This window comes from Solanum stenotomum, chromosome 5, assembly GCF_019186545.1.
Source record: "Solanum stenotomum isolate F172 chromosome 5, ASM1918654v1, whole genome shotgun sequence".
Classification (NCBI taxonomy): Eukaryota; Viridiplantae; Streptophyta; class Magnoliopsida; order Solanales; family Solanaceae; genus Solanum; species Solanum stenotomum.
The window spans coordinates 7639829-7667126 of NC_064286.1; the positions used below are offsets into that span (position 1 = coordinate 7639829).

At 32.3% G+C, this 27298-nt stretch overlaps 2 protein-coding genes across 3 annotated transcripts; one reads left to right on the top strand and one right to left on the bottom strand.

Moving 5' to 3' along the window:
* Nucleotides 1-1802: 1802 nt before the first annotated feature.
* On the bottom strand, nucleotides 1803-4548 carry LOC125865043 (uncharacterized). 2 transcript variants are annotated; one of them, XM_049545196.1, is made up of 8 exons: nucleotides 4341-4548; nucleotides 4227-4248; nucleotides 3395-3451; nucleotides 3227-3308; nucleotides 3019-3114; nucleotides 2823-2947; nucleotides 2685-2703; nucleotides 1803-2205 (listed from the first exon to the last, which is right to left on the bottom strand). In XM_049545196.1, the coding sequence occupies exons 1-8, from the start codon at nucleotides 4441-4443 to the stop codon at nucleotides 1915-1917; spliced, it is 795 nt and encodes a 264-aa protein (XP_049401153.1). In that variant the 5' UTR covers nucleotides 4444-4548; the 3' UTR covers nucleotides 1803-1914. The 2 variants fall into 2 exon arrangements, with proteins under 2 accessions (XP_049401153.1, XP_049401154.1); XM_049545197.1 differs by having other exon boundaries at nucleotides 2116-2205; nucleotides 2818-2947.
* Nucleotides 4549-12871: 8323 nt separating this feature from the next.
* On the top strand, nucleotides 12872-23605 carry LOC125866156 (CDGSH iron-sulfur domain-containing protein NEET-like). The gene is made up of 3 exons (XM_049546461.1): nucleotides 12872-12911; nucleotides 21185-21350; nucleotides 23506-23605. Exons 1-3 carry the CDS (start codon nucleotides 12872-12874, stop codon nucleotides 23603-23605), a joined length of 306 nt encoding a protein of 101 aa, XP_049402418.1.
* The last annotated feature ends 3693 nt before the right edge of the window (nucleotides 23606-27298 follow it).

Sequence of the window (27298 nt, forward strand, 5' to 3'; positions counted from 1 at the left end):
AAAAAGGCACTAATCCCTATTATTTTCAATTCTAAAAATCATTTTATCTTCTTCTTTGTTGAAATCTTCTTGAACCTCTCTTACTTTTCCCCCCAAAATTTTGAGCATATTTTTTTGTTGAAGGAAAAAAACTCTCCCCATCTCTCAAATCTTGCACAAGTATGTTTTTCGCTCTTGATTCTAGTCTTTATATATACATATATGATTATTGTGGTTATTTTTTATTTCTTCAACTAAAAAATCCTTTATCATTCTAAAATCAACAAAAAGTTACAAATAATATTAGGTATGTTTCTATGTATTCAATTTTGAAATTAAGGTTATAATTATTTTGTTTAATATTTTGTTTTTATTTGTTAACTGTTGAATTAAAATATTTAATTCCTCTCATTTTTCATGGAATTAATATCATGCCTTTTCATATACTTTATAGAATTCTATAAATTTGGACAGAAAAATGTGTACTATTCAATCACATAGTCAAATTAAATGATCTATCAAACTCAAAGTAAAAATCATCTTATTATTCTGTATTCACGACCTATGTAGCTTCTACAAGCTTTTCATCGTCATGCATTCATCACACACTTCCTACTTTTGGGTTTCAGTTACAAAACAATATTGAGTTTTGGGTTTAAGAATTATATTGCTTCATCGTGGGAATGTTGGAGGCAAAACACATTATGGTCCTTCTTTCGATTTTGATAATGCCTTTATTTGAGTATGAGGAACATGCCGAAAATAATTACATAATTTATGTTTGAATATTCTTAATTATTTTTTGATTTGTATGATGAAACTTCTTTCAAGGTGGGTTGTATAATTATTTGTGTCTTTTTTTTTATTAATGTTCCTTTGTTATCTAGCTCAAATGATCCTTCTTTTTGAGTGTATATATATTTGCACTTTATTTACTGGTTTGGTATTTTATGATAAGTTTTTTGGGTTGCATTTATTCTCGTGTTTTAATAGATTTTTGGTGATGATCTCTTATATAAAGTGAATAGAAAATATTAGTCCACTTCATTTTTGTGTTTCATCATCTTATAATTCTTACTCCCTCTGTCCCAATTTATGTGACTTACTTTCCTTTTTAGCAAGTCCCAAAAAAAAGGACACATTTCTATATTAAGTAACAATTTAACTATAAAATGTCTATTTTACCCTTATTTTACCCTTAATGAAATGATTTACAACCGCACAAATTTCTATAATTCATTTTGGACCACAAGCTTTAAAAGTCTTCATTTCTTTCTTAAACTTCGTGTCAAGTCAAACTATCTCACATAAAATGGGACGGAGGGAGTATAAATTTATGTAAAATCAATTTATTGTTCATTTTTTTCCCTCATTAACATGATAAATATATATTTATTCTTTGTTTTTATTACTTTTGTTAGATATGTTTACGTCCATTTCTTAAATCTAGAGCAAGAGTTCATCACTATATCACATACTATATGCTATATTATCTTAATTAATTTTATATTTTTCAACATTTTTTATTTTGCAGACAAATAACCAAAATTAAATGAAAAGAATTAATTAACACTGTTATATTTGCACAGAACAACATATACAAAAGAATAATGTAATTGATAATTATCAACGTTAAATTAGATCTATACAAATTTGGTTACAGTAAAAAATAAACGTGCAATGCACATTTCCAAAACTAGTTAATAATAAAACTACATGTTATAAGAGGTAGCCATAAAACACATTTGACAAATCTATTTCCTCACTTGGGATTACAATGCAACAACTAAGGTTCCACAAGATATCCTTTATTGCAGAGAAGGATCAACGAATTTTACAAAAAGAAAAAAAGAAGTTAAGAAAAAAATTCACTGCGTATAACCAAGTGGACTAAGTTAAATAACATGTTTATGTATTATGCCTTAATTACAAATTTCAGCGCGGATAACCAGGTGGAGGGTATCCAACACCACTTGGAGCATAATTGGGTGGAGGATAGCCATGATGTTGCAATGGGGGTGGAGGGTACATGGGGGGTTGTTGTTGTGGTGATGGGTATCCATAGGGTTGCTGGGGTGGGGGTGGGGGTGGGTATGATTGAGGTGCATATGCAATGGTTGGAGGAAGAGGCTGATCCAAACGAGACATCTGTTGAACAGGTGGTGCTGCTGTTGGCCTTGCACCAAACTTTCCATCTCTTTTGTCCATTTCAACCTTGTGTTGTGTCTGCAAAATTTTTTGGAAACACCACAATATTTTAGAACATAATACATAACCAAAACTTTGAGAATTCATGTTTAGACATCTTAATTCATTTTTATTGTGTCAGTTGAACACTCTCACTTACAAAATGATCATCTAGACACCTTCAAAATTTATGTGTCACATCAACATCAGGTGTTCGTGAAACACAATATGGACGAGTTGGAGTGTTTAATTGCCAGTTGAGACCAAGTTGAGGTCATTCTAGATGTGAACTTTCAAACTTCGTGTTTACTTGCTAGCTGAGGCTTTATTACTTCCTCTATCCCAATTTATGTAGTAGTGTTTGAAATGATACGAAATTTTTTTTTAAAAAAAAATCTTTTTTGAAACTTATGATTTAAGGGCATCTTAGATGTTTTTTTTTGGGGCATAGATGTTTATTAAGGTAAATCTCTATGCTATATATTGCAGATGCCTAATATGTTCAAGTTATCACATACCTGCATACAGCTGCAAACCCTGCATAAAGAAAAAGAGAAGTTAATAGAGATGGACGGTTTAATAAAAACATCTTATTTACGTTGTTGTCAGTATATATAAGTTAAATCGTAGTTTTCAATACTAGCCAAGCATCTTACGTGCAATAAACCATGTCCGAGCAACAATTCAGAACCCGAGAAGCCTCTTGAAGTTCGTCATTTCCTGTAATACAAGCAATGCAGCTAAATATACATGCTACCTGCTGGAGGCAAAACATGAATCCCTACAACCAAAGGCAAAGCACATTATAAAAAGATAACAATGAAAATGAAAATGTGTAGGAGTTGAACTTACAATTATGCAATTATCGCATTTTGTTGTCTGAAGATTGAACTCGTCTTGCAACATAAAACGTGTTGAGGCAACTGAATTAGCAAAGCAAAGAAAAACCTGAAGAGTAGCGCGAAATTGAGTAAAATAAATAAGAGGGCTAAAGAAAAAGCTCACAATTTCTGCACTATATGAAAATCTTGAATACGTATAATTTAGGGAAACACCAAACCTCTGTACAAAGACACAACTCGGGGCAATGACTTTCTCCACATCTGCCACTACAAGGCATATAGCCTCCACAACATGTATACCTAAAAGCATAAAATGTCTTTAAATTATATCAACTCGTCAACAAATAAGCTAGTTGTATAGCTAAACAGAGAAAAAGAATGTTTACCTTGACATATCATTGTATAGAGCTCGTTTTCTGAGAATGTACGATGCACACGGACCACTAAATCAAATCGAAGGTAAACTGATAAGAAATTTTGAATAGTGGCACTTGAATCAGAGAGGCACTCAAATTACTAGTCTTTACATCGTGCAGCATTATATAGTGTTACGAGATAAACTTCCAATGATAGTGAAGAGTTCTAGACACAACAAGTGTTGTGAACCACTTGCATTTTAAAATTGCTGCATATGGAGTAACATAATACAGCAGATCAGGAGACCTAAACTACATCAAAAAATGAACAACAATAGAACAATTCGCAATCCATTTCACCATATTCTCCCTCTCAATAACTACAAAACTATCCTGTCTTTTCAGCTTCAGAGTTATTAAATCAAAAGTTTAAGTACGTAAACTAAATTATTCCATGAAATCGTTTTAAAGAGAAATACAAAATTGAGTAGTGGTAAACTATACTGATAGTGTCAAAATACAAAAAATCTTTTTGTAACAAAATTACCAGTTCAAATTAAGTGCCTGTTTGACCACTTTTGAAAAACTGTTTGAATATAGAATTGATTACAAAGTCACAATTTTCACTCGAAATCAATCACAAAAATTCAAAAAACTACTCCAGTTGATGTTCATATCTAAATACAACTTCAGCTCCAATTATCATTTTCCACTTTGTAAACAAACACTACTAAATTTATCAAATTTCACAATTTTCATGCTTGTCAAACGATGAAGCAACTGATGCAGACTTTCGAGGAGTATGGGCTAAAGCATTCAAAAGCATAACATAAAAGAGGAGAATGCACATAAATCAACTCACCACCAAAGCGAAAAACAGCAAACTGCAAATGCCAAAAACGCAGATCAGCATTTCCATAAGAAAAACAAATTGAGTAAAAAATTAATGAAATTTTACAGTTAAAATGAGACGTACAAAGAGGATCGGACTGCGGAGCACGGAGGAGATCGGTATGCCAGTGATTAGGATAGTTTTGACGGAACTTCATTTTCTCCATTTCAGCATCCAATGAAGCCATTGGAACAACAACTGAGTAACTGTCGTTGGGGCAGAGACCTAACAAACTCTTTTTAAAAAAATAAAAAATAAAAAGATATAATTAAACAAGATCGAGCCTGTTTTCAAAGTTTTGAATAAAAAAATATAATTTCTGAAGATCGAACGCCTTCCGTGTCTGCGCGGTTGACTATTCAAACTTTGAAGAGGAATATGGGAAGGAAGAATGATGTTTCTAGAAGTAGAAAAATGAGTAGAAAACACACAAAGTTTACCAAAGTAATGAGAGGACGGAGATAGTAAAGTTTCAGTGTCGGATTCAGGATTTTCACTCATAAACTAGAGATATCATTTGTAGCTATCATTGGATTATCTCTCTTCTTTGATTGAGATGGTTCAAAATTAATATATATACAAAAATATTGAAAATCTACTCTATATATCCCGTGTAATTTTTTATCAATAGGGTTCAGAAGTTACTCTTGAAATTTGAGGTGATTTCATGAAGATTTGAAGAAGTTGGAAATTTGGGAGCTCGTGATGTTTTTCATGTGTTCTTGAGGAAGAAAAAACAAAAAGAGTACATTTGATCCAAAATCCCAATTGAAAATGTTAAAAGCTGTTTGGGTTTTTGTCGAAGTAAAAAAAATGATTTTGCAGAGTTAAAAAATAATGACATGAATGATTTTTTTTTTCAAAAGGTAATGACATAAATAAGTCAAACTTTTAATAAACAATATAAATGAGTTTTTTCTCAAAGTTAGATGACATATGTAAGCCTTTTCCCTATATTAAATTCACTTGATAAAATTCTGACTCCGCCTCTAATAACAAATTAAAATAATTTTTTTTATTTTCTACCGCTAAATTAGTGAGCTATATGCCCTACATATATTGTCTTGATGTATTATATGAATCATTAATATCAAGACAATTTTTCTGTAATTTCTATAAACCTTTTTTATTATATTTGTACTTGATTTAATTTTGAAATGTATACCGAAGAAATATTGTGTGATATGATACTTTTTCATCAGATCTTATTTTTCAAAGTTCATCCAAACCCTATTTAAAGTACACTTTGGATGAGATTGAAATTCATTCATCTCCCATATTTAAAGAACTTTGTTTAATCTCCCATCATACTCATTTGTTGATATTTTGTCGCATTTTTTTTGAAAAAATATCGAATGATGAAACTGTTAACTTTATATTATTTGAGATGATGAGATTAATTGTAATAGTAATATTTTTATTATAGTTGTCCACCACAATTTAATGTTAATTTTCTTGAGCATCTTTTATTGATATCACGTGTCCATCCTGTATATCGTCACGTTTCCAAACTACTTATTCCCAATAGGGAAAATGGTCAAATATGCCTTTAAACTATTCGAAAAGGACTAGATATATCCCCGTTTAAAGTTTGGCTCACTCGTACCTTCGCCGTCCAACTTTTCGTTTAGATATGCCTTTATGGGCGTTAAATGTCAAATGGAATTGCCACGTCATTTTTACATTATCATGTGGCATTTATATCAAAGGGAAAATGGTCAAATATACCCCTAAACTATTCGAAAAGGTCTAGATATACCCCCTTTTAAATAAGCTACCCGACCCGTTTTCAACAAAAAAAAATTTGGTAAATTCCGAAAATGAGTAATTGACTAATAAAAAATAGGAAAAATATGAAAAAAATAATAAAATTAACGCCAAAAATTTGTAAATAAATATAGTAACCTTAAATTCAACAATTTCAACAATTTTTTTAATGTTTTTTCGATAAATCACGAAAATGAGTAATTGATTAATAAAAAATATGAAAATGAATTTATGCTGAATATTTAGGTTATATTTTTCATATTTTTATTAATCAATTACTCATTTTCGGGATTTATCGAATTTTTTTTTTAAAAAAAAATTGTTGAAATTGTTGAATTTAATGTTACTATATTTATTTGTGAATTTTTGGCGTTAGTTTTATATATTTTTTTTCATATTTCTCCTATTTTTTATTAGTCAATTACGCATTTTCGGGATTCATCGAATTTTTTTGTTGAAAACGGGTCGGGTAGTTTATTTAAAAGGGGGTATATCTACACCTTTTCGAATAGTTTAGGGGTATATTTGTCCCTTTAATATAAATGTCACGTGGTAATGTAAAAATGACATGACAATTCCATTTGGCATTTAACGTCCATAAGGGCATATCTAGACGAAAAGTTGGACGGCGAGGACATGAGTGAGCCAAATTTTAAATGAAGAATATATTTAATCCTTTTTAAATAGTTTAGGGGCATATTTGACCCTTTTCCCTTCCCAATAATTTGCTTGGAATTTGTTCATATTCCTTCTTGTACCCATTGCCCCCATATTCCTTTGGCCAATGTATCTATTAGGAGTTAGGGTCTCTTCTGGTTAGTGGGTCATGTTAAAATTATTTAAATTATCAGCAGATTTAAAATGGGTGAAAAAATAATTTATATAGATGTCACATAGGAAAAATGGGTGAAAAAATGGGATATTCCTTAAAGTGAAAAGCAAAAATAGGGAAAATTAGTAAACTAGTCAAAATTCCTAACATAATTATTAAAAATATCTACAATTTAAAATAATTATTAAAAATGTCAATATGTCAATATTTATGTAAATAAAATGTATTATAATATAATTAATTTTCTTTCCTTTTATTTCTCAAATCATGCCCACATTTGAGTCTATTTTGATTCCACTATCACGCTGAAAAAAAGTAAAAAAGGACTTCATTATCAACTTTCATCTCTCTCTCTAGGTTTTTTTACTCCAAATCTCTCTTTTCTCTCTCTCTCACGCGTTCTTCACCATTTTCTCTCCTTTCCTTGTTTAACAAATTTATCTTTTTGAAATTCCTCTACTTTTTTTTTTCAAGAAATCTCATTATTCAATCAAAAGATTTTTCACCCACTGATAAAGGTAAATACATTGTCTCCAAGTTTTTTTTTTTTTTTTTTGAAATTTCCCTCTATTATGCATTTCTGATTTTTTGTATTTTTAACACCAATTTTAGATTTGTTTTCATATTCGAGATATAGTAGTAATCTACATTAACATATTATATATTGTTCGATTTTAGGGATTTTATATATGTTCATATATAATAATTTTAAAATTTGACTTATTGGGCTTTAGGTTTGGGGAAAGCATCTGATTGTCGCTATAATGTCTGATTCAACGAGAATTACAGAGGTATCCCAAATCACATTCAAATTTTTATGGATTTTCCTTCGTTTGATTTTTGTATTACCCGAGGATTGCTAAAAAATGTAGGTTGTGTTGCTAAAATGGCGCAATAGAGGAGTCCAAAAAAAAAAGAAGAGTTATGGGTGCTGAAGATGGTGATGAACAAGTTGAAGTTCAAATGGCTGAAGAGAGCAAATCTAAGCATCTACATGACCCTATCCGCATGCGAAATCTTCCCCAAGTTCGAAATATGAACATCACCAACAAAAGAAAAATTATAGGTACTTCATCTATCAGCAACGAAGTCGAAAAACTTGATGAAGATCAAATTGAGGAAGAATAACTTCTTGAACATCAAACTTGTATTTGTATTCATTCTAATTTTCATGTTGTATTTTATATAATGAAACTTGTATTTCTTTATCAATTTGTATTCACTCCCATATGTATACCAAATTGATCTATAGTTCTTTAAGAACCATATTTGTATCCATTTATTTCTTTCACATTATAATTGTATTTTTTTTTCCAGAATCTTGTATCCTTTCTTAAATTGTATTCATATATGTATGATATGCGTATTTGTATTCAATATGATTTTCATGTTGGGGTTTGTATTATGACATTTGTTTTTCTTTATTAGTTTGTATTCATTCCAATAGGTATGCCAAATGGACTTGTAGGTATTTAAGAAGCATATTCATATTCATATACTAATGTAAACTCGTGTTCATTCAGAAATGATTCAATATTGGTTTTACTTTTCAAAAACGTATATTATTTCTTAAAATTCCAACAAAATTTATATTTCAGTCATCAAAACATACAAATTTACAATCATGGTAACAATCAAAATTTGTATTTCAAGAAAATTATATTTCATGACAAAAAATGTATTTCTTATCTGTTATGTACTCCATAAATATATTCACTTCATCAGAGATTGACTATTATCAATGAAAACTTGAACATCGATATTGGAAGTTTGATCAACAAGGGGGACGATGCTCTGTAGTTTATTTTTGAATTTGTAACTGATGAGAATTTTAGGTGATATGTTCCTTTTTAAAAATATTCTCTCTCCTAAATTACTCAATTTTATTATTAAATAATTGTATTCTTTCAATTAAAATAAATAATAAAAACATAAATCAGATACATAACAAACTAAAATATTGATATTTTTAATAAATATTTAAAGTGTTGCTAAGGAATCCTATTAAATGCTAAAATATTGACATTTTAAAAAATTTCCCAATAAAATATTGTGGTTTACCCATTTATAAGTGAACTATCTTAAAATATTTGTATTGGAGAGTTGACTTGTTTAGGACAGTTAGCCCATTTATAGGTGAATTGTTCATTTTATTTTTTATTTTTAAAGAGAAATTTTAAAAAAATATATGGTACCTAAAAATATTTGTTTTGAGGCCAGACTCTCAAAGATGTGAAAAAAGCGATAAGAAGTTTTAGAGTGAAATATTTTATTTATTATTAAAATCATGTAAAAACAAAAGTCATTAAAAGACAAAAGGAAAGCAAAATTCCATTTTAATTTCTCTTTCTCCCATTTACTAGAAAATCACAAAACATGAAAGAGAAATACGTTTGAGGTTACCAAGGACATGACTTTGTATAGGAGGTTATAGAGAATACAAATTAGGGTAAGAGATTAGCTAGATAGTTGAGCCTTATTTCACTTATTCTTCTTTATTATTAGTCATAGTATTACTCTTGTAATGTATTATCCTTTAAATTTGGTTATTATCTGTTAAAAAATTTACACTTCGATTATAATTTTATCTTATCATATCTATTTAAGATAATTTGTCAAGTTGCCTATAGAATTTATTAGGAATGTCCCCATTTTTTAAAAAGCTATATTGCTTTGGATTGTTCTTTGAAACTGCCATTATTGAACAAACACAAAGAAAGAAATTTTAAAAGAAGATTTACAAATCAATATAGGCGTGTGGAAATGGATGTATTTGTTTTCCTTTGGCTATTTTTCTTTAAGCAAAAACATCATCATATTATTCACAACTTAATTGGAACACCCCNCCCCCCCCCCCCCCCCCAACCCAAACTATTTATAGTGATTTATAAAAAATATTGTGTTAAATTATTTTGGTAGTAGCTATCTTAAAATCTACGAACGCAAACATTTCTTTTTAAAAAAGTTATATGTTAAGAGATACATAAAAATAAAATAGTCAAAAACCCCTCATAATTAATATTTATTTATTCAAGATATATTTTTTTAAAAAAGTAAACAACAAATTCTAATACCACATTATTAATAAATGCATAAACCATATTCATAACTTGAAAGCGCAAAATATTCACACTCCTTCCGTTTTAATTTATTTGTAAGGTGTTATTAATTTAGCAGAAAAATTAGTAAAGTAATTAATTTTTTAAGATTTTGTAATCTTAAATTAAATATATATAAAATACACTAAAAATATCTTTTAATCTTAGTGTCTTAAAACATGTAATATAAAAAATTAAGTAAAAGAACTCCCAAAAAAAGAAAAATATAATCTTTTTTATAAAAAAAAAAACAAACTAGAAAAAGAAGAAGAAAAAACTACCTATCTAGACATACTTCACTATCATATATACATATTTTACCTCTACTTTTAAAATATTACATATAGTACCACTTTTTAATAATTATACCATATATTTTAATAAGTTAAATTAGATACACAATCCTCTAAAATATGATATTTAATAATTATCTTAAAAATTATATCGCCTTAATTAATGGGACTTTAACAATTCAAATTACTTCCTCTCTCTTCACACCATCATCCCACTCCCTCACGTTATTCATTGTTTCACACACATCTACCATTACCCCCTCCTTCCCCAACCATTTCAATACATGTTTTGTTTCACAGACTTCTACCATTATCCCCTTCTTCCTCAACCATCTCAATATATGTTTGCATGTACTAAATTCATAATAAATTCTCTATAATCAACATAGTTATCCATACTTTTTAATGGATGAAAATTTACACTGTCATTAACTTTGAACAATGATTCAGAAGAAGGTCTCACCTTAAAGGTAACCATACAAACATTATATATATAAATTTCATAATATTGCAAGCAAAATATTTTTAGATACATCTTTCATGTATCTCGTTACGCTGGTCATAATGTATCTAAAGTTACTTTAATTTACTGGATACAAATCCCGTATTAATATCTGAAATGCATGCATAACGAATCATATATGCTACACAAATCATAACTCTTAGACATAAAATCGTTACCTTTATCAATGACGTAGACATTATTTGTCCGAGATACACATTATTTGTTCGAGATACACAATATAAAAATATGACACATTTTTTCATGTATCGGTACCACATTATTGTCAAAGATACATGCTTAACAAAATATACATGATATAAAATGAACATTAAATTATTAAAATGTTCATATACATGCTTAGCAATACACAACAAAACTCAGATCAGATACACAACAAAACCCATATACATGTTTAGTTTGTTAATTTTCCCTAATTTACTCCTTTAATTAAGACAATAAGTTATAACATTTAATTCAAAAGTCTTAAATCATGTATCACAGCATTTTAAACCATATGGATACACATATATGACGGGGTCGAGATACGCGTATCTCACCACCGAAAATGGTATAGAAAGTAATATAAAAAACTATCGGAATTCCTAGTAATTAGGATCTAAAGTAATGGAATTTATGTAGTTAAAGAAGTAATACAAACAATGAAATAAAATTTTTGGCAATGTGGCTTTTAAATAAGGTGATGGAAATAATAGAAGTTTAGTGTGATTAAACATTTCTTAAAATCATGTTAAAACAAAGAGAGGAACGTGCTCCCCACATTGCGATCGAGTATAGAAAAATTGATATCTACCTTCATAATTCAAGGTGGCTTTTCATGCGGGCGTATTATCTATGTTCAAATTATTTGTCATTTTAAATGTTCAAGACAATACTAATTAGTTTTCTCATTTTATTCTTGGTAGTAGGTATTCTTAAAGTATACGAAAACCTCAATTATAGAGATAATGATAATTGATGCATAAATATAGTAAATATTATTTTTAAATCAATTATGTCTCGAGACATACATAATTTATATTTATTTTTTAAAGATATATATAAAAAAACATGATAAATAATTTAATATGGTCAGATGGGGGTACATAATCTTATAATTTTAAATTTTTATATATATATATATATATATATACACACATCAAAATATCCTTATTTTCCTTGGACAAGAGAGGATGTATTATAATATAAAAATCATACCAAAAGAGTTGTTAAAAAAAGAAAAATATAATTTTTAAAACAAACTAGAAAAGAAGAAGTAATACGGACAAAATGAAATTATAAATTTGACAATGTGGGCATGTAAATGGGGTGATGGAAATGATAGAAGTTTAGTGTGGCTAAAACTTTTCTTAAAATCATGTAAAAACAAAGAGAGGAATGTGCCCCCCACACGTTCGAACCGATCAATAAATTAAATTGAAAAAAAACGTTATTAATTTATTGTTTTTGGGTTATTGGGTTAACCAGTTTTTAATGATTTTATAAAAAAATCTATTAGGTTATCAATTCGATTTTGATTTTTAATATTCGGTTATTGGGTAAATCAATAACCCATTAAGATTATACTAATTTATTACTTTACTTCTACATAAATATTAAATATAATCACCGTACCTTACTTATTACTGTATTTACCCTTTAGCCTTCAATTCACAATTCAGAGTGACTTTGAGTTCACAACTTCATATTATACAAAACGTTAAAACCTAAAGTAAGAACCCTATTCCTCTTAATTTCTCTGTGTTGCACTTGTATAATCTTTTCATGTTAGTTATTAATGTTTCTATATTATGAGCGTTCTATAAATTACATCATTGTCTTGTCCTGCGTCAAATTATTGGAGAAGTCATATATTTGTTTTATAACCATTTTCTTATTGATTAAACCGAGAGCCGAACCATTAAGAACCAAAACCGATAAGAAATATGTTACTAATTTGATTATTGATTTAGCGTAATTAAAAATCAAAATCGATAAACCAAACTAATAATACATAAAAATCGAACCGAATCAACCGATGCACACCTTATTCATCATTCCTTTTCTTCTCTTTATTTATTTACATTCCACATTGCGATCTGAGTATAGAAAAATTGATATCAATGGCGTCAATTACCAGCTTAGTTGAAGATGGGTTTTCATGCGGGGAAGTGGTGAGGGCAAGAAGAAAAAGAAAAAAATTGTGGAGTGAGAGATAGAGATTTGGAGAAAAGTAAAGTTGGAGTTATGAGTGTGGAGGTTTTTGAAGATGAAAAGGTGAGAAGAAAAGAATGGGTGGTTTGGGGAAAGGGAAAGACTTAGTTGTGGAAGTTTAAAGAATGTGGGAGAAGAGGAGTGGGGGTTAATGTAGGTAGTGGGAAGTGAAGAAGATGAAGAAGAAAGAGTTTGGAGGAGTTGAAGGGTTTGGGTCGGTTGGTAGAAAGAGAGAATAGGGGATGCATTTAGGATTTGGGGGGGGGGGGTTTAAGAGGTGGGTCGGGTGAAATCCGAGTCGAAACCCGGATAAATTTTATTTTGGGCATTGGGGCGATGTAAGGGGCAAGGCGCCTCTCAGCGCGCCTGAGATGGCGCTCTGACGTTTGACGTCAGGCGCGGTGCGTCAACCAGTACACCTGAATCCAGTTTTTTTTCTGTTCACTATTACAATCTAAGTTACAAATAACGAAAAAAAAATCCTATTTAGCTAATTTAAGAATTCAAAGACGAACTATCTATCTATTACATATTGTTCATGGGTTGCCTCCTATGTAGCACTTGATTTAATGTCGCGGCACGACGTTACTTGGATCATTCATCATTTAACTAAAGAGCTTTCTGGTCACGATCCGAATCCTTACCAACATAGTGTTTCACCCTCTACCCATTGACCAAGAACGTAAGGCCAGTCTTACCTTTAAGTTCAACAACCCCATGTTGTGTCATTCTGACCACTTCAAAAGGATCACTCCACTTCGACCTTACTTTTCCAGGGAATAACCTTAGTCTAGAGTTAAAGAGTAGTACCTTATCTCTCGAATTGAAAGTACGAGCTACTATGTGCTTGTCATGCCACCTCTTCGTCTTTTCTTTGTAAAGCTTGGCATTCTCATACGCGTGGAACCTAAACTCCTCAAGTTCTTGCAGGTGATTCACTCTCTTTTTACTGGCTAGCTCGGGGTCTAAGTTCAACCTCTTAATTGCCCAATAAGCTTGATGTTCTAATTCTGCCGGAAGATGACATACTTTACCAAACACTATGTGATAGGGAGAAGTCCCTATTGGTGTCTTATACGCAGTCCTACACATCATCTAATTTCTCAAACCAATCTTTCCGCTGTGCATTCACCGTTTTCTGCAAAATTTGCTTCACCTCTCTATTTGAGACCTCCACTTGGCCACTCGTTTGAGGATGATAAGTTGTAGCAACCTTATGGCGAATACCATACTTAGCAACAAGGTTTTTAACAAGATGATTAATGAAATGCTTACCTCCATTACTTATAATTGCCCTTGGAGTGCCAAAGCGAGTGAAGATGTGCTTCTTTATGAACTTTATCACCACCCTTGAATCATTGGAAGGAAGAGCGACCGCCTCAACCCATTTACTAACATAATCCACAGCCACAAGAATGTATTGGTTTCCACCCATGAAGTTAATACCCCACACATCAAAGATTTCCACCTCCAAAATGTTACTTAGCGGTATCTCATGTCTTCTTGAAATAGTACCTAACCTCTGGCATTTATCACAGCCCTTCACAAAAGCAATAAAATCTTTAAATAACGAGGGCCAAAAGAAACTAGATTGTAGTACCTTATGAGCAGTGCGCTCTCCTCCATGGTGACCTCTATATGGGCTAGCATGACAACCTTCGAGCACTTTGTGAACCTCAGATTTCGGAATGCACCTTCTCACTACTCGGTCTACACCTTGCTTGAACAAGAATGGTTTATCCCAGATATAGAACTTGGCATCATGATTGAGCTTTTTCTTTTGTTGGGTGGTTGCACCCGGAGGATAATCACCACTTACTATCAAATTCACAATGTCTGCATACCATGACACTTGAGAGATATCTAATGCTATCAATTGTCCGGAAACTCTTCCCGAATTTGCTCACCTTCATTCACATGTGAAAAATCCTCCAACCTGGATAAGTGATCTACTATTTGATTCTCAGTACCTTTCCTATCTTTGATCTCAAGGTCAAATTCTTGGAGAAGTAATATCCATCGAATCAGCCTTGGTTTAACATCATTCTTGTTGAATAGGTACCTAATGGCTGCATAGTCAGTAAAAACAATCACTTTAGTACCTACCAAATACGATCTGAACTTGTCAAAGGCGAACACTAGAGCCAACATCTCCTTCTCAATCACTGTGTAATTAGCTTGTGTAGAGTCAAAGAGTCTTGCTTGCATAATAGATCGAGTGAAACATTTTATTCTTTCTTTGTCCCAACACTACACCCACTGCTACGTCGCTTGCGTCACACATGAGTTCAAATGGTAGTCCCCAATCAGGAGCAATTAAGATGGGAGCCTCAATTAAGTTCCTCTTCAACATCTCAAAAGCTGTCAAGCACATCTCATCAAAGTCAAACTTCACCTCCTTATCCAAGAGACTGCACATAGGTCTGGCAATCTTGGAAAATCCTTGATGAATCGCCTGTAAAAACTTGCATGACCAAGAAAACTACTCACACCTTTTACAGAAATGGGAGGGGGCAATTTCTCAATAATTCTACCTTAGCTTTATCAACTTCCAAACCAGATTTAGACGCCTTGTGTTCCAACACTATTCTATCTCTTACAAGAAAATGACATTTTTCCCAGTTTAGAACTAAGTTAGTGTCTTTACATCTAGAAAGTACTTTATCAAGATTTCGGAGACATACCTCAAAAGACTTCCCAAAGATGGAAAAATCATCCATGACCACCTCAACAAAGTCTTCCACCATATCATGAAAAATGGCCATCATACACCTTTGAAAAGTCACCGGTGCATTGCAAAGTCCGAATGGTATGCGCTTGAAAGCATATGTGCCATAAGGACAAGTGAACGTGGTCTTTTCCTGATCCTTGGGTGCAATCAAGATCTGGTTATAACCATAATATCCATCTAAGAAACAATAGTACTCCTGCCTTGCTAGTTGGTCAAGCATTTGATCAATGAAGGGAACGGGGTAGTGATCTTTCTGGGTAGCATCATTTAGTTTCCGATAATCCATGCAAATTCTCCACCCGATTACTGTTCTAGTAGGAATCAACTCATTCTTTTCGTTCCTTACCAATGTCATACCTCCCTTCTTGGGAACACATTGTACCAGACTTACCCACTTACTATCAGAGATTGGGTACACACCTCTAGCATCTAGCAAGTTTATGACTTTCTTTCTTACCACTTCTCTCATCACATGATTCAGTCGACGTTAATGTTGTGCTTTGGGTTTGTGATCCTCTTCTATGTAAATTCTGTGCATGCATAACGTCGGACTGATCCCATGAATATCAACCATCTAATTGGTTTGCTCCTTCACTTTAAGATCCTCAATGCCGCATCAACCTGTAAGTCAGACAATTCTTCAGAAAGTATAACATGCAAAGTTTCATTAGTACCCAAATAAGCATACCTTAGGTGAGTCTGCAGAGTTTTTAGTTCCAACGTGGGGGATTCTTCTATTGATGGTTTTGTGGGGGGCTCAACTCGCGATCTAGTGACTCAACTTGATTCCTACGAGTGTCTACTAGTGCTAGATTTAAGCATGATTCAATCTCTTGAGCTTTAGTGTGTCTCTCTATCTCATGTCCTACTAACACTCTTTTTAAAGGATCTTCGGGCACAACTACTTGTGATTCTACTATGCGATCAACCACAGTAATAGCAAACAACTCTTAATAAATAAAATGCAATTTTAAAGTGTGATAAACATCAAATACCTCAACCTTATCATGTGCCTTCATAGTTAGTTGACTAGCTGCTACATCAATCAATGCTCTACCCGTGGCCAAGAAAGGTCGTCCCAAAATGAATGGAACTTCAGAATCGGGTTCAAAGTCTAAAACCACAAAATATATCGAAAAAATCAATGAACCTACTTGCACTAACACATCTTCTACCACCCCCTCTAGCCTAGCAATGGACCTATCAACGAGTTGGAGAATAACAGTGGTTCGTTTTGGACTACCCAACCCAAGCTTTTGATACAAAAATAAGGGCATCAAATTTATACTTGCCCCCAAATCACACAACCCCCGGGCATGAACACTTTGCCCAATTGTAATCTGCACAGTAAAACTACCTGGATCTTTTAACTTTTTGGGCAGTCTGTTTTGGATCCTTGAGTTGCACTCCTTAGTAAGTGCTATAGTTTCATATTCAGTGAGTCTCCTCTTGCTGGCCACTATGTCCTTCACGTATTTAGCTTACTTCGGGATACCTTGCAAAATGCCAACCAAAGGTAGATTAATGTGAGCTTGTTTAAGGAGAGAGAAACTTACCAAAGCATTCATCTTCATTCTGCTTTTTCAGCCTTTGTGGAAATGGAGGTGGTAATTTCTTTTGAGGAACGAGTACCTCAACATTGGAGCTTTTTACTATCTCTTCCACCTTTTTTTCTTTGTTACTTACCTCGGTGTCTCTCTTCTTTGGAGTTAGTTCCTCTAATTACAACCCATTTCTACTACTTACCGCATGCAATTGCTTTGGATTGGGCTTAGTATCACCGGGAAGCCCACCTTGGGGATGCAAGTTCAAGGAATTAGCCACTTGCGCAACTTGTTTCTCTAAACTCATTAGGGACATCTGGATGTTTCTAATGTTTTCATCCTGCTTATCTATTCTAGCATTTAATTCGGTCCTTATTTCAGTCATGAGCTTTTGGAGTAAGTCTCCATTGGTCATCCCCTCTTTTGGTGAACTAGGATTTGGGCCTTGGTTAGGATTTAAGTATTGTTGCTCAGCCCCTTGAGAATGGTATTGGTTAACCCCTTGCACCTGATTTTGATTTTGGTTACCACCCCATGAGAAGTTAGGATGGTTCTTCCAACTAGGATTGTAAGTTTTACCATAATTTTGTTGCACTCCACCTCTTTGCGCATTACCCATATAGTTTATGGAATCTGGGTTTGCCTCACATTGCTCGGTTTCATAAGTTCCACTACCACATACCTCACACCAATTTGCTGCCTGATTTACCACATTTATCGGTGCCTGATTTAGAGCCATTTGTTTAAAATGTAAGGTCATGTTATGTTGCATTGCCTTTAATTTGGCATTTATGGCAGTAGCTTGGTCTACATCTAAAATCCCTGCAGCTTTTTGGGTTGGGGTTCTAGACATTTCCCCTTCATACCCTTGGTTCCCTTCAGAAAGTTTATCGAGTAAGGCAAAGAACTCTTCACTCGTTATGGATAGGGCCTATCCACCTGCTGCACTATTAAGAAGGGAACGAGCATTATAGCTAAACCCTTAAAGAAAGTGTGAGCAAGTACCTCATTGGTTTGCATGTGGTGTGGGCAAGCATTCAACATTTGTTTGAAACACGCCCATGCTTGGTACATGTCCTCCCCTTGCTTTTGAACAAAGTTTATTATCTCAACCCTCAGCTTCGCGATTTTCTTGAATAGGAAAAATCGACTGAGGAACTTCTTTACTAGATCATCCCAAGTAGTGATGGATTTTGGTGGCTCAGAGTCTAACTAACGTCTTGCAGCTCCTAACAATGAGTATGGGAACAAAGTCAACCATACATAATCTGATGAGACTCTAACTGGGATGTATATATTGGTAATTTCTATGAAAGTCCTAAGATGCATTTGAGGATCCTCATGGGGGAGACCAGTGAGTTGCCCATTAGTATGGAGGATTTGTACCATGCTCTGCTTTCGTTCAAATCTACCCCACGGTGGAGGTTTCATAATACTAGATGCCAAATTGGCTGTGAGTGGGACTGCCACATCACGGACTGGTCTTGCGGGTACAACAGGCGGTACTCCTTGGTTATTCGGGTTCTTTGGTTATTCACGTTTTCTGGGTTATTCAAGTTGTCTTGATTATCATCAATAATGTTTTCCAGAAGACCTAACCCCAATTCTCCATGTAGTCCTTGATTCGCCATTTTTCTGCGCTGGCGTAAAACTCTTTCAGGTTTGTTGTAAGGTTCGACAAGATCTCTTTTTCGAGTCAGACCTGAAAATCAAGTGCCTGCAATACACAAACTAAGATCAAGTAATTAATACCTGAATATTTTAAGTATAGACTTAAGAAGATTGAATATAAATCAATTTCTAAGTCCCCGACAGTGGCGCCAAAAACTTGTTGCTCCCCAGTATACACGCAAATGTACGTGGTTGCGCAAGTAATATAGATTCTTAAAGAAACGAGTTATCGTTCCCAAGGGACTTATGATCAACTTATATTCACTTAATTCTACAACTAAAAGTAAAAAGTAACATTTTCAAGAGTTGATGATTTATTGTTTATCTACTAATAATTATGCATTAATTGAAAGTAACTAACTGTGAACGATTTTGATATAATGTTTCAAGCAAGTTAAAGGCAATTCCAGGGCTGCAACATAAATTGAATATCATGTATCATATTATTGACTTAGAATTAATTTCAGTTGTCAAGTTACTAGTTTATAGGGTTGATGATATGATCTGGGTTATATGCCTCTCGTCGCCTACCCCAGTTATCTATCTAACTACATAGTTGAGCAGGGATAAATAGACTAACTGACGAGCATTTATATTTCATCCTATTTCGTAACCAAGCAAGGTGTTCTCTGGGCGTCACTCCTGAATACTAATCACCTCAATTTAATGAGTGGACTGAGCTTTCTATATTCTCTGGTCTATCTAACCTCTCCCGATTTTAAGGTTAAACAATAGATTTATCTTATGGTGCGCAAGCATAAAATACTAAAACAAGAATATAGAAGTAACTTGTATTGACAATCGAAAATTAATCCAACAACCTAAAATAGTCAACAATCAATTCGTAGCTACAATCCTAGAACTAGGGCATTTAGCTACTCATGCTATTAGAAAACAAGAAAATACAATAGTTCATACAATTTCCGGAAATTAGAAGAGTTGAAGGATTAAAACCTATTACAAACTTGAATTCTTGCTCTTGCACATAAATCAAAGGTCGAACCCCCATTATGGCCCTAAGTATCTATTTATAATAGTAGGAAAAGTTGGGAACAAATCCTACTCAAATTAGGAATCCTATTTAATCTTTAAAACTTGGAAAAATCGGCAAAAGAGGGACGTGTCGCGGCTCCCATCGCGCCTACAACTTGCCTCTGAAGTTTCCTCCTTGGCGCGTTGCGCCTCTCAGCACGCCTAAGGTGGGGCTCTGAAGTGTGGCCATTGGCGCGTCGCGCCTCTCAGCACGCCACAAACTCCTCTCTGAAGTACCACCAGTGACGCGCCGCGCCAACCAGTGGGCCAGCCACTGGTGGTTTTTGCCTTGGCCATTTTCTTGCACATCTTTGCTCCGCCTTTCTTCGTTCCAACTCCACTTCCTTTGAGAGTTCCTGAAACAACTAATCATATGTGTAAGTGCACAATCGTCACAAGTATAACAAAAATCAAGCTAATAGACTCGAGATTATTCCTCAATTTAAGCACTTTATGGGCAATTATTGACAACTTAGGCATATAAATATGCCTAAGATCAACCTGCGTTCAAATTATTTGTCATTTTAAATGTTCAAGATAATACTAATTAGTTTTCTCATTTTATTCTTGGTAGTACCTATTCTTAAAGTCTACAAAAACCTCACTTATAGAGAGATGATGCGTAAATACAATAAATATTTTTTTTAAAATCAATTATGTCTTAAGACATACATAATTTATAATAGCTATTTTATAAGATATATATAAAAAAAACATGACAAATAATTTAATATGATCTAATACCACATTTGTTAATCATTGCTTGAACAATATTCATAACTCAAAAGCATAAATATTCACTCGGCTTCAGTTTCAATTTATTTGTTATATTTTTAATCAAGTGAAATTTAATAAGATAATATTTTTTTTTTGAATTTTGTAATCTTAAATTAAATGTATATGTAGAATTTAACAAAATATCCTTTAACATTGTAATCTTAAACATTTCATATAAAAAATTGAACTAAAAAAATTTCAAAAAATAAAAATAGATTCTTTTCGAAACGAACTAAACAGAATAGTAAGAGAAAAATTAAAAATTTGCCAATAATGTGGGCATGTTGATAGAAGTTTAGTGTGAGTAAAACTTTCTTAATATCATGTAAAAACAAAGAGAGGAATGTGCCTCCCACACGTTCATCACTCTTTTCTTCTTCTCTTTATTTATTTAATGTACACACCACATTGCAATGAAGTACTATAGAAAAATTGAGATCGATCATCAATGGCGTCAATAATTCAAGGCGCGGGGTTCTCATTATCTTCATTCACCGCGACGCGGCCAAGGCGTATGGCGCCGGTGGTTCGTGCTGAAGCTATTAATCCAGATAGTAATAAGGATGAACCAAAATTGGTACTGCACACTGTTGATGTCACTAAACTCTCTAAGCCTGTTACTTCTTACTGCAGGTTAATCTTAACTCCTTTATACATGTTCATATAATTCCTCGTCACTCAATTTACGTGACACACTTTTCTTTTTAGTTTGTCTGAAAAAATATATATCACGTTTTTTATAATTAGAAATAACTTAATTTAATATTTTCATTTACTCTTAGGAGTCGTTTTGGTAGATGGTTAGAGTACTACATGCAAGTATATTACTAATGCACGGATTAAGTATTACTCCCTCCATTTAAAAAAGAATGACCCCTTTTCTTTTTAATCTGTTTAAAAAAGAATGACCTATTTCTTTTTTTGGTAACATTTTAATTCCAGTTTTTCACGTGTCATGCTTAAGGCTTCAAGATTAAATGACAATTTTGTACATTTGACATAACTTTAATTTAGGATCACAAGATTCAAAAATCTTTTTTTTATTTTCTTAAACTACGTGCCAAGTCAAACTAGGTCTTTCTTTGTGAAACGGAGGGAGTATTAGTTATGTGGATTAAGCTATTTGGGGTCAGTATGGTAGTTTGTTTAGATCATGTGAGTTAGGGGTGTACATGACCGGGTTGGTTCGGGTTTTTCAAATATCAAACCAAAACATTTGTGTAAAAATTTTAAATTTATAAACCAAACCAAACTAATAAAATTCGATTTTTTTCGAGTTTTTCAACCTCGGGTTGGTTCGGGTTTTTCAAATACCAAACCAAACCATTGTGTCAAATTTTTAAATTTATAAATCAAACCAAACTAATAACTCAAATTTTTTCAGATTTTTGGATTTTTTCGGTAAAGTTTGCATACAAACATATAATTAACTTGTGCTCCAAATATTTCTTTAGTCCAACCAAAATACAATTATCTAAGGGGTTTCTTAAAAAAACAACACAAAATATGAGATTAGTACTGATGACACAAAAATATTCAATAAAAAATAATAATGAAATCATCATAGAAAATAAATATTGCAAAGTCATAATGAAAATGATCATAATTTAAAAGTACTAAATCATGCTAAAATAAGTTTAATAAGTATTAGGTACATTACTAAATATTTAAGGAAAATTAAAATTAGATTATGTATTTTAATTGTCTAAACCAATGTACGTAAAACTAAAGATCAAATATTCAATATTATTGTCATTCTTAGTGTTGAATTGATTTTCATTTTGCATTAGTATTAATTTGATTTTGATTTAAGTTTTATTATAATTATCAACATCTATGAACTATATTATTTATTGGACCATTCCGAATTCTAAGTTTTAAACTTGAAATAATATATTAAAAGATAAAAACTATGAAATAGTATAAGAAATATTTTAAAATTATATCAAAGTAAATATTTTTATGTATAAAATAAAATTTTAAAATTACATATATAATGTTGGGTTGGTTTGGTCTCGGGTTGATTTTTTTTTGTTAAAACCAAACCAACCCAAATATAGTCAGGTTTTTTTTTCCAATACCAAACCAAACCACTAGTCGGGTTTTTCTTCCGGGTTGACTCAATTTGCGGTTTGGTTCGGTTTTTGGTTCAATTTTGTACACCCCTAAATTGTGAGTTATGCTTGCAAGTATCAAGTAATTAATATATGACTTATTTTCCTTTTTAGTCCGTCTAAAAGAGAATGACACATTTCTATATTAAGTACTTAATTCGTTCACTTTTAATTGTCATGTAGCGCTTTTTGAAAGTCAATTTAACTAATTTTCAAAGTTAAATTATATTATATTAATTCGATATTTTAAACAAAAGATTTAGATATTCAAAAACTATACAGAAAGTACTATAAATTACAATTTTTTGCATATCAATATGATGGAAAAATACATCGTAAAATGTTAGTCAAAATTCTTATAGTTTGATTCTAAAAAGGGAAACCATGACAATTAAAAGTGGACGGAGGAGTAACAATTTAACTTTAAAATACCTATTTTACCCTTAATGAAATGACTTATAGTCACACAAATATCTATTACTTATTTTAGATAATAAATTTTAAAAGTCTTTCTTTGTTTCTTAAACTCCGTGTCAAATCAAAGTAACTCATATAAAATGGAACGAAGGAAGTACTATGTTTAATAGCTAATTAGAAGATAAATTTATACATAAATTATACAAATATTAATTATATTAAAAAAAAAATATTCTTAAAAAATATTTTGTGTGCAGGTGTTGGAAGTCTGGGAGTTTTCCTCAATGTGATGGAAGCCATGTGAAGCACAATGAGATAACTGGAGATAACGTTGGACCCCTTGATTTGAAGAAGTAGTAAGGGATCGTTTGGCACGAAAAACAAGTTATGTGGGCATTATAATGTATATTTCTGGTTTACGATTTGGTTTGTTATATTAAAAATAATATATGATATTGTATGATAATGTTGAATAAGAAGTGTAAGTATAAGAATAATTGGTATGGTTAATGCCATGATATGTTATATATAAAAATAATATTGAATAAATGGGCTGTTTGATAGGATATATTCCAATTGGAAAATCTAATATATGTATTGATCTTATTATTATTTAATTCTTTGTTTGGTAGAATTTTCAGTCTATATATAGTTAAGTTATTGCGGCCCTTAAAAATTGTTCGCATAATTTACTTAGACATCTCAACTAAGGCTTGTTCCAATTGTACACATTTATTAGTCCAAGAAAATATATGGTCAACAATTTTTTGACAATCAACTAAAAATAGAAATTATGTGTCTCGCGACTAATGTGACATAGGAACTAATCAAAAAAGTGAAACTTACATAAATATACTATATTAAGATAATATTATCATTTATAGTAATAACATTTTTTTCCACCTTAGAAAGAGCTACTTTTAGAAAGAACTAAATTGGAAAGAGCCAATTTGAGATTTTTCCAAGTTATGCTTATGTTGTGAGTTGTGGGTCAACTTCGAATGACCATAAATTTCAGTACATGATGAGTTAGGTGGCCCATAATATATCAAATGAAAGGTCTTGGAATCCTCTTTCCAACGCCACCAAGTTTGCTAAGTTTCGAGTTCGGATGAGGGAGATATGCTCATTTGAAGTTAGCCTGTCCAATTAAGGAAAGTTACCCGAATTAATGAGGGGTATTTTGGTCTTTTCCTTACCCCATCAGCTTAAAACATTTTTTAGTAATATTTTTGGGGTTTAAACTGATTTGGTTCAGTTTTACAACTCTAAATTACCATTAGGGTTTTGAGAAGAGTTCAAGAGGAGAAAAGAGGAAAGGTTCAATGCGTTCATCAAAATCCGTGAGATTCGTCGAGGAATTTCGCAAATTAAGGTATGTAAGCTCTCATAATGTTGGGTTCGTTCACCCACACGCTAATCATATGATTTTAAATCCGTAATTTCGTTCTTGAGGATGAATGATTTGAGTTCTTGATGAGTTTTCATGAAGTTTCATTCTTAAATCGTTTACGATGAGTTTGATGATAAATGTTATGAGTTTGAGGATTTTTTTTGAGTAGATTTTTGTGTACTTATGTTGGGTATTCGAATTTAAGTGAGTTTGAAAGAAATCATTCGATTCTAGGCGAATTAGGGTAAAAAAACGAGAAGAAAAATTCGTAAGATCGTTCTGGGGAAGGGGTGGCGTGACGCGCCACTGATGCGCTAGGAGGGCTGGTGTGCTCGCTAGCAGTGCACCAGAATGAGGCCTCTGAAGTTCATGAGTTGGCGCCCCGCGCCAGTAGTGCGGCAGGGTTGCCTGCCCCTACCCTTTTTTCGTCGTTTGCTCCGTCTGAGTTCTTTTAAAGTGTACCTTCACTCCCTTTTGATTCTAACTACTCTAAACTACATTTAAATATCAAGATATCATTCATAACATGAATCATAACCCTTGAATTCATAATTCAAATTCAAGGTAGAGTTAAGAGTAAAGTCTTGAGAGTTCTTCCGAGTTATTTTGAGAAGTCTTTTACAATATTTTAAAACTTTTTTTAAGACTTGAGTGCTTGAGAATGAGATGAGTAGAGTTGGGTTTCATTTTTTCAAAATGAATATATGGGAACTAAGTATTCCCAAGAGAAATGTTTTTACATTTAAAATGAGGGGAAACATCGATTTCCAAATGAGTTCATGAGGAGTTTTAAGTACTTTCTCTTTAAGAGAAATCTTTTGAGTAATAATCTCAAAGTTGAGGATGAGGAAATATTTTTAAACATATGAGCTGAGTTATATTTTTGGTAGTAGTATTGAGCACCGATATGAGGACGAGTTCAAATAACTCAAAGTCCTCATAAACCATGTAGCCAACGTGGGTAGAAAGGGTCATACTTTTTAGATGATTCCTTATTGCTTTTAAGCATAGATTAATGATATCTACTTAGTTGAGGATGTCTTATACTCCTGCAAGGTATAGGACAATCCTGACAGCGTGAGCGAGACGTTGTATCATCACATAGCTCATAGTGACGGATGTCCATTAGAGAATCTCTCAAATTGAGTTATTTTGTATATTTACATACAAACTGAGTTATTATTGTATTTTTAAATACATTGAGTTCTTATCTACTATTTTAAATGCTTTATATAAACTGCATCTTTATTGTTATTTTTATATTGCATTGAGTTGAGTATCCATGATTTAAGGTTGAGTTGAGTAGAGTTGAGGTGAGTATGTTTCCTTCTTTCCAAGTTTAAGCTATTATGTTATGTTCAGTGTTCCCCTTACATGCTCGTACATTCAATGTATTGATGCCATTTGGCCTGCACTGTTCATGATGCAGATACATGAGATCAAGGTCATCAATAGGCGATTCGTTGATACCATATCAATTCAAGTTAGCTTTGGTGAGCCTCGTTGCTTCTGAGAGGATCCCTTATTTATTTTCGTTATTTCACTTTTGTTAGGATGATTGGGGGTCTTGTCCCGACATCCCTCATAGTTATTAGAGGCTTCATAGATAGATAGACAGTAGTAGTTCGTGAGTCTTTTTCATCTTCATTGTTGATGTTTGAGACTCGAGTTGCCTTCATTTGGTTAGTTGCTTATACATTTCTGAGTTTATTATTTCGAGACAGTTGAGTTAAAGTTTTACATTTGAGTTTATCTTATGTTGAGTAAGTCCTCCGCTGAGAGTTGAGCTAGGCCAGTGGTTCGCTTGGGGCCAACAATGGTCCTTGAGTGCCGGCCACGTCCAGGGTGTAGGCTCAGGGTGTGACATATATATTGCATACATAATTCACTTTTAATGCATGCAAGTTCAATATAGTATTGTTATGTATTGCTATAAATGCTAATAAATAAAAAGTATTGCTAAAATCAGTAATTATTTATTAAAAGGTATCCACCCAAGTAATTTTTCCATAAAAAAAAGACATGGTATTAGGCCCATAATTAGGGGTGTGCAAAAACCGAACCGACCGATAAAAGTGTTATTGGTTTATATTGGGGTATTGGGTTAACGGTTTTTTAATGGTTTTATAAAAAAAATTTATTGGGTTATCGGTTCGGTATTGGTTTTTAATATTGGGTTATTTGGTAAACTGATAATCCATTAAGACAACGTTAGAAAGGAAGGGTTCATGTTTGTTTAATAGGTGGATTTGGGGCGGGTTTATTAATTGGGTTAGGTTTGGAGCAGGTTTCATTAGTAATGGGTGGGTTTATAATTTATATTAATATATTAAATTATAACTAATAGTTAAGCGCCACATATTTAAAATATATATTTAAATAGTTAAAATTTTAAACCGTTGAATAAGTGGCCAATTTTGGACCCAATAGGTAGATGGAGGGCATTTTTGTACTATTTTCAATACTTCAAAGATATTTTAGGTCCTTTTCCGTTAAAAAAAAAACAGTTCATTAACATGTTTACTACAAGAGCTGCTTATAAGAGTACCTTGCAAGACTACATAATTTTTTAGGTGATTTTCGAATCATTTATTTAATTAAAATAGAGATGACAATTTTGTCAATAAATAAAATTGACAACATTTATAGAAAAACAT

Excerpts from the sequence above, each read along its gene's own strand:
- LOC125865043 (XM_049545196.1), bottom strand. The coding sequence starts at position 4,443 with ATGGCTTCATTGGATGCTGAAATGGAGAAAATGAAGTTCCGTCAAAAC. Across the intron at positions 4,249-4,340 it reads TCCGCAGTCCGATCCTCTTT|TTTGCTGTTTTTCGCTTTGG; the intron begins GTACGTCTCATT and ends TGGCATTTGCAG. Across the intron at positions 3,115-3,226 it reads AGTTGTGTCTTTGTACAGAG|GTTTTTCTTTGCTTTGCTAA; the intron begins GTTTGGTGTTTC and ends GCTACTCTTCAG.
- LOC125866156 (XM_049546461.1), top strand. The coding sequence starts at position 12,872 with ATGGCGTCAATTACCAGCTTAGTTGAAGATGGGTTTTCAT. Across the intron at positions 12,912-21,184 it reads AGTTGAAGATGGGTTTTCAT|GCGCGGGGTTCTCATTATCT; the intron begins GCGGGGAAGTGG and ends CAATAATTCAAG. Across the intron at positions 21,351-23,505 it reads CCTGTTACTTCTTACTGCAG|GTGTTGGAAGTCTGGGAGTT; the intron begins GTTAATCTTAAC and ends TTTTGTGTGCAG.